The sequence below is a fragment of the Watersipora subatra genome, chromosome 2 (genome assembly GCF_963576615.1).
Source record: "Watersipora subatra chromosome 2, tzWatSuba1.1, whole genome shotgun sequence".
In the NCBI taxonomy this organism is placed as follows: domain Eukaryota; kingdom Metazoa; phylum Bryozoa; class Gymnolaemata; order Cheilostomatida; family Watersiporidae; genus Watersipora; species Watersipora subatra.
In genome coordinates, this window is record NC_088709.1 from 59,169,139 (window position 1) to 59,185,124 (window position 15,986).

General features: G+C 35.3%; 1 protein-coding gene across 2 annotated transcripts in view; it reads right to left on the bottom strand.

Moving 5' to 3' along the window:
- The window catches only part of LOC137387485 (copine-8-like), a 36,975-nt gene extending 24,109 nt beyond the window's left edge, over positions 1–12,866 (bottom strand). For both annotated transcript variants that reach the window (XM_068073919.1, XM_068073918.1), the window contains exons 1-4: positions 12,669–12,866; positions 11,109–11,196; positions 7,619–7,722; positions 2,031–2,070 (exon numbers count right to left, since the gene is read on the bottom strand). In XM_068073919.1, coding sequence (XP_067930020.1) covers positions 2,031–2,070; positions 7,619–7,722; positions 11,109–11,196; positions 12,669–12,751 — 315 coding nt within the window. In that variant the 5' untranslated portion in view covers positions 12,752–12,866. The remainder of the gene's footprint in view (positions 1–2,030; positions 2,071–7,618; positions 7,723–11,108; positions 11,197–12,668) is intronic.
- Positions 12,867–15,986: the final 3,120 nt, after the last annotated feature.

Genomic DNA, 15,986 nt, shown 5'->3' on the forward strand with positions numbered 1-15,986 from the left:
GTATGTTTCACCTAATTGACGAAGTATTACAGTTGCCTGACCCTAACTAGAGCACAAAATCAGAGCCTTCGCTGTTCCAAAGTCACTCCATATTATGTTATACCTTTCTTGCCATAATGTTATGGACAATGTTCCTTGCAATTGGGAAGCAGCTTGAGATAAATACAGTCAAACATGGATAACTCGAACTTCACGGGACCGAGCAAAAGTGTTCGAATTATCAGAGCGTTCAAGTTATCAGAGCACTGTCACAAGTCCGTGTATTTACTTATTTATTAGTAGATACATGTACATATACAAACTATAATATAAATCAAAAGCACAAATGGCTTGTTTCGAATTAAATGCTTTTAATGTAAAGTTTAAAACGTTTTTATCAAAAAGTATAGAGATTTTTCTATCACTTGAGATTGGTTCATTGTTTGAGGTGATGTTATTGCCAGGACGTTTTTTAGATTGACATTGGCAAAACTTGATCGTTGTTGAAATGCTCAAAAGAAAAGACATTTTTTTCTTTTGGGGTTTACCCACGATCAATTTTGCCGTTTTTTCTTGAAGTTTATGCAAAGATTACCTTACTTTACCTGGGATTCGTTAAGAGCAACACTCCGAGGCAGTTCAATTAGAAGTTTTACGAGGTTTTACGTACATTCTATATCACTCACGCTTTTTTAATAGATACTTATTGAATGTACACACGTATTCTGTGTTTAGGTCAAACGATGAATAGTGTTTTGTAGACAACGTATACGTTTAATTACAACAATTTTTAAGACGTTTTAAACATTCAATATTCTAACGTTGATTCAACATGGAATCAACGTCGGAAAACTATTCATCACGGGCTAGCTGGGTTACGCCACGCACTCAAGGATTTTCGCCACGCACATACAAAACAAAAACAACATGCGATTTTTGTTTTGTATGTGCGTGGCGAAAATCCTTGCACGCGTGACCCGGCTAGCCCGTGCTATTCATCGTATAGCAGTATAAATCAAATTTCACCAAACCTTTAGAAAAGTCGTTGACAAAAATATTTTGCCGATGGTGGTAATTACAACGATTATGAATTACGAAAAGATGAGGTTTAGCTCTATGGCTTTGAATAAAGTGATTTTCTAAAGCGATAACAACCGTTTCGGTAGCCGTTGGGCAAAAAAACAGTTCGAATTAACAGTGTTGAGTTCGAGTTATATATAGCAATTTATCATTACGTGGGAACGGACCAAAGAAACCGTTCGAATTAACCATGTGTTCGAGCTATCCGTGGGCGAGTTATCCATGTTTGACTGTATTACACTTGAATCCCAAAGTTGAACTTCACAAAGTTTTTCAAAAATATAAGATTTCACTTTACTAAATATCTGATGTTATTAATTTATTGCAAAGTATTGATGTTTAGTTACATTTTTTTACTATTAACGAGTTATAAAAGGTAAATATTTGTGCCTTTGTTGGCAGATTCAAGAAGCTAATCATAGGCTGGTGGGTTCAGATATCCACAATTTTTTTTGCCGTTGGCACATGCGCTCGTTCACGGAAAAGCCGCCATTTTTGTAGAAAACGATCGCTTTTCTTGTATTTACTAGTACTTTTTGGTGTTGTTTTGAGACTATAATAAACAAATCGCAAACAAAAGCATAGTTTGCAATCATTTATTGCTAAAGCTTCATGTTTTTAATAATAAAATTGTCTATAAAAATGGCCGACAACGATAAAATTACGTCAGAAAAAAACGAAGGATATGAGAGAAACACTGCTGTTCAAATCAAGACTGACCTATGTATCGTAGAACAGCATGACCCAGAAAAGAAAATTACCTCATCCAACTAGCATAACCAGCATTGCACTAACGCTCTATTGATGAGCTTCAGTGGCTCAGAAATTTACACAGCACTTAGTTTTCACAGTAAGCGTACATACATTGAAACTACTACAATAGGATCAAGTACATTAACTAAATGAAAGCACTGATAGAACCTGAATTCTAAAGCTTTTGTTAGTAAAATAATACGCTGATATCGACTCACATGGTGCCGGACATCACCAGAAGAGCTGTCCATATCCATTCTACAAAAGACACATTTTGTAGTTGCTATCATTTATGCTACAGCTGGTTTGTCAGGGTGATCCATTGAACATTAATGTCTTTAGATAGCAGCTATGCCTTATTATACTGTACGCACCATAACACAAAATAAATGAAATGAACAAGTATGTTCATATGTTGGTTAATTCTATGAAGGTAAGAATGGACTGGCCTTGATCAAGTAGAATATGGGTCGCGGTCACAGAAACCATGGTTAAGTCGCAAATCACGAAGTTGAGTTATTCGACTTTAAAGTTGCACTAACTGAATTTATAATTTTGGTAAGAATTTTTGTAACACGTGCTTCTGGACCAATCAAAGAGTGATCTTGCTGAATCTGAAGTCAGTTTAGATAATCAATTTCTTAAAACCTCGGAAAAAACCCTTAAAACCGTTGCTATGCTAAACAGGAAGTACTGAAAAATGGCGTCCGAAAAACGTAATCGTTTCTTTTTTGCCGATTTGAGGGATAATTCTGACATTTTGGACACTTTTAATGAGTACTTTGGTATTCCAACTGATACCAAAAGCAGTGTAAGTAAAGGGAATGACCATGATATATTCCTAACCATTCTTATAAGATTTTTACAATATTTAATTATAAGAATAATTATTCGATTTTATAAGATTTGATTATAAGAAAAATTATTCGAATTTGCAAGATCAAAGTATAGAGTGACCGATGATGTGCAATATGTTACTGTTATTATTTTTTTTACATTTTGTTGATCATACTACGGTTGTAATCAATATCGCGGCACTGCCAAGCCGTTTTTAATATCTGCAAAATTAGGTAATACATTTTCTTATAGATATACAGCCATTTCTATGACAACCAGCCAAAATCTGTTTAGATTTTTAAATTCAGCATAATGTTTTTGATATAATGACAGAAATCTAGATAAATATCACAACATCTTAATATTGGTTGCTATGACGTTTTGAAATGTAAACAAAACTGTGCATCGGTTTTCGTTTCTCAGATTTTAACACCAGTTTTCTCGGAACTATGTTTTCGCACTGATGGTAAACAAGCATTCAGTTTATTGACCATAAAATCTGCTGTAATTAAGCTAGAATCAAAATTTTTTTTGCAAAATAACTGTAAGAATTTTCCCCTTCTGTTACTGCAGATAACTCTAAATCTTATAATCCCGACTTAACCATGGTTTCTGTGATCATGACACATATAAGAAAATATTTGTATTGACATGGGAAAGTACTTTCTAAAATGTGATATTTAAAACTTGTTGTGACAATACTGTTTTGTATGTAAAAGTGAACGTGATAGCGACAATTAAAAAATTGTAATAACAAGAAAATCAATTTTCGTGAAGGCAATTTAAACTATAGGTAATGTAAGTTAGCGTAAGGTACATAGGTGCTCCCTATTACTCACACGCAGACCACCCTTATCAATTTCTGAGCTTTCGCGTCCCTTCAACTGCTGTCAAGATAAAGTAACGATAACAAACTGTTTACGGATTATTAAATTTAACTTACATTTGGCATAAAAATTTGAGTATTAAAATTAGTTTTGTCTGATTAATTTTATATAAAAACGGTTTTAATTTTAAAGGTGATTTTATTTGAGGAACTTAGGCTTATTTCTTAAGCACTGCAACAAAAAATTACACAATATCACAATGTCAGTTTATCCCGGCATACAGTGGTTTATATATATAAAAAACGGATATAGGAACAGATTAACTCTACATGGTGATCAGGATTAGAAACAGCATTTTTTGGAAGACTTGGATTTTTTAATTACAACGATTTTGTTGATGTTCATAACCTTTATAATAAAATTAATTTTTTCGCCCAATTGTGTTCAAGCAGATCAGCTGTGTATTTCATTGCACATCAGAATACTCGCCAACTTACTTTTCAGTATTACGTATTACATGCTTTAATTTGACATATTCTTATATTTTTTGCATTTAACGACAAGATAAAATAGTAATTTGTTAATTAAACGATATTTAGTAGAATAGAGCTGATAACGGTTGTACATAAATCACAAATAAAATAAAGTATATAACCATACTCTTCCATGGTGTGATTGATCATATGACATATAAATAGCAGCTCTCCAGCTTTTTTCATTAGCTGATTTCTGATTTTTGAATGAACGAAAGTAATGCTTGCACTTGAGCTGATTGCAGTAGAGTTCGATGTCATGATGTCGTTTCCTAAACAGAGTAGTGAGGAAAAACTACCAGTTACACCTACCACAGCTCTATTAATACTGCTTCGAGGTTTATTAAATAAACTCGAGTCATAACTTCCAAGATCCTTCAGTAACAGTCTATACTACACATTCAGTCAATAATCTCCATCACACTCACTAATCCATAAAAAAGAAGTGTTTATAGATTTGTTCCACACTCATCGAAAAGAGGTTGTTTGCCAGGTTTTCAAGAAGCATCGATTTCGAAAAAATTATAAAAAAAATAAACAACTGCTTTTCAACAATAAAAAAATGATTCAAATCAGTAAAAAAATTTCGCATCAACATCGATGGCAAGGTTTGACTATATCGTAACAGATTGTTGGTCGTTCTGTCACATAACGTAAGATGTGCTATGAAGCGAAGACAAGTCCTCCAAACTATCGATACTGTTTGTTTGAGGAATGAAATGATAATAGCACCCATCTCCTTGAACTATGCAGAGCACAATAAACGAAATTATAATTTAAGAACCAAAGTTAGCATTCACCTTGAGCACTAACCGATGTTATATCTGCCATTTGCAAGACTTGTACTTGCCTAACGCTTACACTTATACAGAGTTGAAATACCAATACGTACATTAATATGCAATAAATTAGGCCACTATATCACAAATTGAATGATAAAATCTCATCATCTACTGTAACTTTGAAACTATAAGCTGGATCATTTAGCAAAAACAATCACCATGTAAAGAGCATAAGATATCCTTTACCAAAGTACCTATAACAGAATCGACTAACACAACCACCTAAACATGTGGGTGACGATATGGAAGTCTTATGATCCTTGCGCTTGGCTAATAATTGAACTCTGGTCAGACTGGCTCAAGACACCACACTAACCAGTACATGATAAAGGGGAGAAGTACATGTACACATGTAGTCATATCGCTAGCTAATAACATCCGCTGAGCAGCGGTCAATAATTCTTCTTAGAAATAATGAAGACTCCCATGGGCTTGCTAGATACTATTCATAAACTATATGGATGCAGGTTGGTGTCAATTAATTTCCTAGTATATCCTGCAGTTACCTTGGCTAACTGTACACACTCAAGTGAAAGTTCATGATCATTCAGCCCTTAAATGAATAACTAACTTCAGAACTCCCACAGGCTACTTTATGCGTATGCTACACCCTGTATTATGAGTTAAGGTTATAGTAACCTGGACCTATTCTGACTCAAAAACTGTTAACATTGAATACATTTAACATTTTAAAACTTTTAGATTTCTTCGGTTGACTAATGATTTCCACCAGACACTTCACTTGTACAAAACTAAATTTAAAACAACTATTATTAAAATGTCAAGAATCATTAACACAAGTGAAAAGTAAAATATTCTCTGCACAGTTTTGTTGAGTCTAAGGAAATCCGTGTACTAAGGTGACTGGAAGTAGTGGCTTGACTTATGTAGAGTGAAGCCTGGTTTCCATATGACAGGGCAAGGCGCGCAACAAGGCGCACGACGTCGTGCGTAGGCCAGTTGTGATATGGAAACGTCAACGCACGACGGTCGCGCGACGTGCGTACGCTGATCGCAAGTATCCAACAGAATGGATCCTTGCGATGGGTGTGTGCGATTATGTATCCCACAATACACCGCTAGACCTTTTCAACCTATCCCACAATTCCAGTGAAGGGCTTTTTTCCGAAGAAATCGGTCTCCCGTACGAAAGAGTAAGCCTGATTTTTATATGACAGCGTAATTTCGCAACGGAGGTCTGTTTTTCCGAAGAAATATGTCTCTCCTACGAAAAAGTAAGGAAAATATCCACCCTGACTGCCTCGCGGCCCAAGAAGTGCATTGCGCACGATCACTGGGCCGTGTGCGATCATTGCGCTGTCATATGGAAACCAGGCTTAAATATGATGACTTGAGGGTCACTGCTGTTTTTAGCTCACTAAATTTTTTGTAAGCTTGAAAATACCACAAGCTTGTTGTACTTGTTGACAACAAGTACAACAAGACTTGTGGTATTTTCAAAACCACAAGTCTTGAAAGACTTATTGGACCCAACAATAAAAAGTTTGTTACAATATAATTCTATACTTTTACCTTACCCTGATGAGATATATCTACCAGTATCTACTTCACCTCAAGTCTGCTAAATTAATATATACCTCTACTGATCTCATCATCATTTGCTGCACAGATTGCAGCTCATTTCGATCGCTTCTATTGTAAAATAACTCTCTTGCGGGTTGCTTTTATGATGCCCCATATTGTGTGCTTCACATATTCATCAAGAAAACTACTGTAAAATCTCTTTCTGAATTCCACCTCTATTAGAATGCCACTACAGGAGAAGGGTTAAAAGATACAGTGCTGGCCTTTATTTGAATGCCACCACTATTTGAATGCCACTGTCACATTCTTTGATCTTGACGAACCCATAATAAAAAGATGAGTGTAGAAAAGTGTCCACAAAATGGTACCAATAAATGAATGATGACTCGGTTACATCAACAATTAATTAATTTGTTGCTGCTGTAGTGGTTGCCATAATTTTAGTGAAGGTGTACCTGAGAAGATCAATCGTTACAATCATCAGAACTACACCCTGAATGCAGTCACTAAGGTATGCATCTAATCAAATGTCTTCAGAATCGACCATAATGTGGTTTAAACTGTGACCAGAAAACTTTAAAGTGTTTTGCTGACCGATGAGAATACTCTTCAGGAACAGCGTATGACATAATCGCATTCATTGTTATAGCATATCAAAGTCTATTTTTCAACTCCAAAGCGCTACATTTTTTCCTTTAGAATTTTGAAAGTGACACTAATGAAATAATTAATAACTGTATCCGACTAACACTTTTTTAGTCAAAGTAGTTTCTTGTTTAACTTGTTCAAACGCTTTGACATGTATGGAAAATAGTTTAGCAAAAATATTGAGGCCAATGAGATTATTGTCGCTCTGCTGAAAGAGAGGAGAAAATATAGGTGACATTAGCATCGCTTCGCCAGTAGGTTTAAATTTATTTTTCCAAGATTCTGATGAATTAGTTGAAAAATACAGCGCCACTAGGGAAAAATGCAGCACAATGGCATTCAAATTGAGGTTTTACGGTATATTCCACCCTACTGCCGCTAACATTTATTGCTATATACCGCTATTATAATAATAGCAGTGTATTTCTATATTCAACGCCTTTATGGCAGCACATTTACATAGCTACAGACCGTTACCACTGTGTATCATATTGATAATGCAGCATCCCTACATCGTTAACCAACTCCCTCAATCAATAGATCTATCACATCTAGATTAAATTAATCTACTCACATCAGAAATTTTAATTTTTGCTGCTCCTCAAACCGATATTCCAAGATAAACTTTTTCACAAAGTCAGGATTCAGGTTGTCCTGAATTCTTTCTGTTCTGGCCACCTTCAATACAACAGAAGTATTACAAAATACTGCACAAACACTGGTATGGTGTCATAACTCCTTAAAGCCTGGTTCCCATACACCGCAAGCATTGACGACAGCACCGCAGGCTATCAGCGGTGAAATGTGAACCTACGCACCAAGTACCGCCGGTCGACACAAGAGTTTAGTGCTGTTCAACTTTCGCGAAGCGCCGCAGACAAAACCTTTTCGAAATGCACTGTACAGATGAAGGTCAGCATTATCAAAACGGCATGGCAAGCAAACATTTTTATGCGATTATTAGGGATGCAGCTTTATGTGAACAAAACCTATCGTCGCAAGTGTTTGCCTGCAAAAGATTACCACCGGTGTCTAGCAATCGATATGCATTACTTAAAGGTCTGGGTGCATGTAGATGAACGCCGAGTGACCAGATCTGCTAGCACATATAAGACTTCATGGAGCCAGCTTCTATATACCTATTTAGAATAACATAAGCACACCCATACTAATCGATAGTACGCAGAGGGAGAGTGAGGATACGTTAGTGCAGCCTCTCTATCAACCTATAGAATACTTTAGTTCATTTTGAATGTGTTTTTAGCTTTCAAGAGGAACATTTTATGACATAAGGCATGTTTTTCACATACAAATGATAAAAGTTTGAATAAAAATGTTTTTGATAAATATGAGCAAACAATATAAAGATAAATTGGCAGCACCAAGTTCAGATTACTTTCATCTCTTCCCTTCCAGTACTAAACTCTGGCAAACCTGTTCTTTTCATAGATATGTCTATATAGGCAGTGCTGCTACATGAAATACTGAACAACGAACAATATTGGCCACTTTGAGCACAATCGCTACTACAGTGAAACCTCGGACCTCGAACATAATCCATTCTAGAAGGTTGTTCGAAAACCGAGTGGTTCGAGATCCGAAATAATTATTCCCATTACAAATAATGTATGTAAACTTTAATCCGTTCCGAGGCGAGATAACTTTGGTAAAGCATTTTTTTAATATTTTACACCATAAAATGTACTGTATACTATATACTATCAATAAAATCAGGTAGATATAGATCGTGTTTATTTTCAATAAAAGATTTTCTATCTACATGTATAATGATGGAAACAGAAAACAAAAAAGTAAACATTTCGTATGTTTTGCTCTTAAAACATCGAAAAAATTCTATGTTAAGATAAAATACCAAAAATTGCAGAAATTGATAACAAAACAGAGAAAAATACAACATATCAGTTACATAAAAAATCATGCGAAAAAGAAAATATAAACAGCAATGGCACATTTACTTCACATCTTTGAAGGAGAATCCTTTTCAAAAACAATTTCGGGAAACTCAACTGGAGAATTTGTATCTCTAGCAAATCTCTTCCGCAAACAGACGTCGTCCCAGAAGGTTCCTTCCTTTTGTAAAGAATTTATGAAGCGTAATAATAATACCTTGCATCTCCTTTGTTAATGAATGTTCACATGCTGTTTCCGGAACTGTTCCGAATGTTTCTTCTAATGCGCATGCTCCGGTTTGGTCGAGAACCGAATTTATGTTCGAAATCCGAGAGGAACAAATCTCAATTTTTAAGGTCCAAAACCGAATTGGTCAAGAACCGAAGCATTCGAGAACCGAGGTTTCACTGTACATAGAGACATGAGAATAAAGGGGAGAAACAAGATTTTTAATTTGCACAAGTGGCTGCATTAGTGCATTATACTTGCAAACACACACTAGTAAGATTGGTACACATGTAATGAGGCTCTAAAGGCCGTTGCTTGCCTAAATCAATGTTTAAATGTGTATATATATATACATGTACAGTCAAACATGGATAACTCAAACTTCACGGGACCGAGCGAAAGTGTCTGAGTTATCAGAGCGTTCAAGTTATCAGAGCACTGTCACAAGTGCATGTATTTAACAGAAGATACATGTACATATACAAACTATGTATAAAGCAAAATCATAGATTGCTTGTTGCAGGTTATAGGGCCTCTCATGTGAAGTTTCAAAAGTATTTATCAGGAAGTATAAATATTTTTCTATCACTTGAGATTTGTTTGTTGTTTTAGGTGATGTACTGCCATGATGTTTTCAGATTAAAATTGGCAAAACTTGATCGCCGTTAAAACACTCAGAAAAAAGACCGATCATTTTCCTCTGAGTGTTTTAACAGAGATCAATTTTGCCAATTTTAATCTTAAAACATCCTGGCAGTCACATCACCTAAAACTACAAACAAATCTCAGCTGATAGAAAAATATTTAAATTTTCGGATAATTTTTAAAACCACACGAGTAGTACACATTTACGACCAATGCAAAAACGCATGCTTTACATCTGATCAGTTGTTTCATTTAAAAAACTTATCGAGTGTAGTCTGTGAAAAGATGTTTGGTGATGGTCACATAACGATCTTATTCTTTCTTTCTGTTTAATCCATGTTGACAATGTACTTTTTGGAAGATTTTCTCTTTTTGATATTGCAGATGATTTTTGTCCTGCTTCAATTTGCTCGAGTATTTTAAGTTTTTCAAAAGGTTTCTACGCTTTTCCTTGTTTTCGTGAGGCCATTGCAAAGTGGATGTTTGGTATAGCAATACGGATACTAGCCTACTTTAGCTAATGGCAACTACATTACCTGCCACTGTTTATAAGCTGTTTCTAATACTCATGAAATGTCAAGCATTCAGCTAATATACTAGCCGAATGCTTGAATATACATATATGCATGTATATATGTATATATGTATATATAGCAAGATTTAGTGATGTTGAGCTCTACGCAGAGTCACTATGCAAATTCTAACCTATATAATGACTCATATCACCCAAGGAATACATTGCATCTCGTGTAGCTTAATGGCTTAGCTTATCGCTTTGTGAATGGGAAGTTCGCAGATACATATTTCTTATTCTTAGATTTTGATCGCTATAGCTGGACAGACGCAGATCGATGACAAACCTTGAGATTTATATATATATAGACTAAACATTATCTTATGAACCATAATATAAACAAATAGAGTTTCTGTTACACATCACAATCCAGCTTGTTAGCAATGCAATTCAAATTCAATTCGTGCTCACAGCGTTAGCAAGCAGGTTGTTGAACAATGCTCATTGCACAGGCTCATCACGGTGAGTTTTTGTTCACTCTACTTGACGGATTCATGTGTGGAACGTTAGGAAAAACATTACCTCACAAAAGAACTGAACTCGGATAACGGGAGTTGTAACAAAAACACTGCTAAAAACACTACTGGACTTTCGAACATCATGGAATAATTACTGATTACACATGATCATCTCTCGCGCCTGGGACTGCACAGGTACTAGTAGGACAAAGACAATAAATCAAATGAGAGCACCTACAATCACATACCTCAACATATTTTTCATTCCCAAACTCACACATGTATAGAATGCATATTGGATCTGATTTGGATGTTATATCCTTGTTCCGAAGATTTCTGAAATCAGATATCATTATTATAAAACCGAAATCATAAAACCATAAGACCGGCACCAATGAATATTACAAACATATAAGTTCCTACAAAAGTACATAAAGGGAATTTTACTGATATTTTGTTTATACTAAACGTCATATTAAATTGAGCCAGATTGTTAGCATAAAAGCACCATTGCGAACTTGATTTCATCTACAAATATCAAAGAAAATCTTAGATGTAAAAATGAAAAGTCAATTTTTTGAATAAAGTTACAAAGTCATGATTAACACTTAAGCTTAAATACTTTTAAAACCTTTAGCTAATGCAAGTTATTATTTAAACTGATTCACACTAGAGTTTCGCACACACAAAATTCCTAGATTACCGCATGTCTATGTCTTCCTACCTCTTCATCAAAGTTCAGAACACTTTAGGGAAGGTGTACATAGATAGCATAGATATGGAGATTTTTTCTTTATTAGATGATTTGATATAGCCAAAATTTAGGAATGAATATTGTTAGTTTCTTTAAATAAATCTAAACCAAATGTCTGTTCCTCAGCAACTAAGATTTACTCTTTGATAAATTTTAAGACCTGCACCTAGCGTGTCAACACTTGCAACTGGATGAAAGTTAAACATCTCAGAAGCAGATGTGTCAGAACTAGGGTCAATATGAACTTTGCAACGCATCGGTAATACTAACTGGTTTGAAAATATAACATTTATGATATATTCAATACGCATGCTACATCCTTGTCACGAAGTGTAAACAAATTTGCATAGAAATGCCACAGGCATACTTCAGAGCCTAGCATCATGATCAGACCTGCCAACCCAAAAGTGGGGCAATGCGTGAGATTTGGTTTTGGGGCAATTGATGTATCAATGATAGTATATATAAAATTGTGGAAATTGGGGCAAAAATCTCACGCATTTCTCACACATTTTCATTTTTTCTTTGGGGTGATTGCGTGAGTCTCACGCCCAATGCGTGAGAGTTGGCAGGTATGATCATGATGTTACCAGAAAACACATACAGTAAATGTAAGTTTTACAAAGAAACTCAAATAAAACAACGTATTGCTATAGCTGGCAAAGTATATATCTAAAACTAAACGCTAAGTACAGGTAATTGAAAGTACTAAAGTAGAAGTACGTTGACAGCTAAACACGATCGGCGGTATTTCTGAACCTCTGGGCATACCTGCCAACTCTCACGCATTGGGCGTGAGACTCACGCAATCACCCCAAGGAAAAAGTGAAAATGCGTGAGATTTTTGCCCCAATTTCCACAATTTTATATATACTATCATTGATACATCAATTGCCCCAAAACCAAATCTCACGCATTGCCCCACTATTGGGTTGGCAGGTCTGCCTCTGGGTCAACTATATCGGAAAACACTGTTAGACATAGGAGGCACTCTCACTACATCGAAGGTGGCAAATAATGTTCTACTTCATCAGAGGTAATTTAGAAGTACTACCTGCAAGCGACACCGACTTCTACCTTTGAAGATGGACCAGGACTTGTGCCTGAAGCGACCAAGTTAGAAAACGACGCAGCCATTTTTTGATTTATTTCAATATCAGCGTTACGAGCTGGCAATAAAAAGAAAGTTATCTAAATATAAGGAAATGATAATCATTCGAGACTAGCGCGAGCATATGATTCAATGTTCCGCGTCCAGTCACAACGGGAGAAAGCCTGGGAAATTTAAATGGTAGTCGTAAACTTAGGGATTGTCGATGAGATTTTTCAAGAAAAATACTGACGTGTAGCAAGTACACAAGCTACAGTCCAAAACGGTAATAAACATGTTTAGTTTTCGTTTGCTTAGTTAAAAGTTAGTCGAGACCTGGACTATTTCGTTAAATGTACTCTCTAGCTTCTCAGAACCTGGACTACTGCTCAACGAGTCAGTAACGGCAACTATTGTTGGGCACGCTTGATGCAAGCTCGCCGAGAATTTATGACTAGTCGCTTTAGAAATAACTCGGCTCAATCTAGTCGCCCCTTATTAAACCACTCACCCCAAGTCAACCTTAGTCCAAGTCGCCCAAAGGTTGTAAGAGAAGACAACTATTAGGCAATATGTTACACTTAAAAGTTTAGACAACTGCTGTCTAAATTTTATTTGTCTAAAGCCAGACTCTCATTGGCTTCAAAGTTTATCAGCTTGATATTCGGATAATTTTTAACCTGTAAAAACAGCATCTCTTTCTAGCACAGTCATTGAAGAATGTTACAATGCAAAAAACATTGACTGCAAGGCAAAAAAATTGTTGGTAGTTTGTAGGCCTATAGCTTTTCTTGATACTTCCTAATATCATTGTTGAATTTTAAAATATTATATGTATTTTACTATAGACTAAAAGTTGATAACCTATGTGCAGGTATCTCACACTCAATGGTTTTGTGGAATCCATATGTGCAGTCTGATACTAATGTAATCCATAACTTTACACTAAACTTTTATATTATTAATACATAAATATGATTTACGCTGCATTACATTAAAGATTAAATTAAGCTTCATACATTAACCCTTAAAAAGCAAACGATCTGCTAACTTACCTCTAACTTCCCATACACTATCTACATAAGTATGCATTGAAATACTGAGAAATATCTCTACCAGTTGATATCTGTTGCTTGCGATTAACCTGGGATGATGTTATAGCCTGTACCCTGCATTGCCATTTGTTGAAGCTTTCAACACGTATTTTATTTCATTCCAAGTTTGAAGGCATATTTTTATTTTATACGTCTAGCTATACAAAATGATTGCCTGGCGTTGCCCGGAAAATAACAGTCTTTGCACAGAAAAATTAATTTTTATTCAACATATAACAACAGTTACTGTTCTAACTTTCAAACTTCATACCATGAAAGAACTGTTTCGTGCAGTTTAAATAAATTAGGAGAAAAAATAAAATGACTGTATAGGTTTTTTAACTTTTACAAACAGCTGTAACTTTGAAACTTCATATCATTAAAAAAATGTTTAAAATTTTCAAATAAATTAGGTCAAGTAAGTTAAAAAACAAAATAAAACAAATATAAATGTGTTTCAGTGTAAATGTGAAATAATTAGGAAGTAATAGCAAAAATAACCTGTTTTCCTATGATTACAATAAAAGATGATTGGTAAGGATACAATTAATACGAACTGAGAAAACAAATAAAAATCCTTTATTATGTCAAACTGATAAAAACAATTTGTGCATAGAAGTGTGTGTGTGTGTGTGTGTGTGTATAAAATGGTTACTGTTCCACCAAAAGCTATCCACCAGAACTTTGAATATGACGATACTGGTACCTCTTGATACTGGTACAAATATAAAAATGAGATATCAGACTGTCTTTGTCTGACCAAATGGAGAGAGAATGTAGAAACTATCCCTACTCAAAATCTTACAATGGTCTGCATGAAAAGTATTGGCCTTTACCAATTTAGCAAATGAACTTACACAAAAATGAAAATAGAAGTTCACGAAAACAAAAAAAGCATTTTGTTTCATAAAGTTAATAGAGCTTCAACTAATGCATCATTTAACGGTGAAATCGGGAAAAGGGTGCATTCAGTATATACTACATGTATATAGTATGAGCTATGCATCGTAAGAGCCTTTCTAGACTCATGATTAGACAATTAAATTAGATTACAAACCCTGTGGTTGTGATCTTTGTGAATTTAAACCCAGCAGAGTGCGCACTTTGAATTCCTATTTTTTAATAGTCATAGCTGGACATACCGAAGTACACACCAAAGTACACACCGAAGTATACACCTAAGTACACACCAAAGTACACACTGAAGTATACACCCAAGTACACACCGAAGTACACACACACCGACAAACTTTGAACTATATAAATAGATTTAACAGAGTTACATAGAGACTCATTGCACTCCTTCATATGTTTGCTACAGTTTGCAGCCGAAACAGGCTTTCCATGTGCTGTGAGGTATTATGTGAATATCTAAGACTTTTCTGTGATCAGCTGGTAATGCAGGTGCTTACTTCTATGAAAAGCCAAAGAATTATCAAACAGGTTTTACTATATAAATGGGTGTGAATCATTGGAATGGTTGGTAGCCTCAGTGAGGAGAGGAAGTGACCTGAGCTACTGAGTTGCCCTACCTTTGCTGAAAGGAAATCTGTGTGTGGTGGTCAGGCATAAGAGACCATCATGTAGTGACAAAGCTGCTGATTCTGTCTGCATACGGGTTGGCAGTAAAGACTGCTGCGAGATTGGTGACAGCATTCTGCTGTGAGCGTGTATCGCTGTAGTGGTGACAGCAGAGAGTCGCAATGGGGTTTGGTGTGCTATCGTTGCAGCATGGTGCTTCCTAACAACATGTGTTGTATTTCTTGTGTGTGCATTAGAAGAGGAGTTTAAAGTATCAATCTATTGCAAGCTAAGTTAAGATAACGTAAGGATGTTGCCAAATAATACGTTATAATATTGATATAGCCTACATGTAGTTGATATCAGCTATTATGTTCAAGTTGAAGCATTGGCGTTGAAGTTGTATCTCTGTTCTATCAGTCTCTCCGCAATTATAAATGTCGTAATTGTGCTTCCAATTGATCTGAACGTTTTAATTTTTGACAAAGTTTTAGCAATTTTAATTTTGAAACTCTTTAGCAATTGGATCACCTAAAAAATCAAACAATGCCAAATTATAAAAACTCCCAACACAATGTACTTTCTGATAAAATGATAAAAAGGTGTTGTGTAATTGAGCTAAGTTCATTTAAGCTAAATTTAAAAGTTTATGCTTAGTCATTGTAAA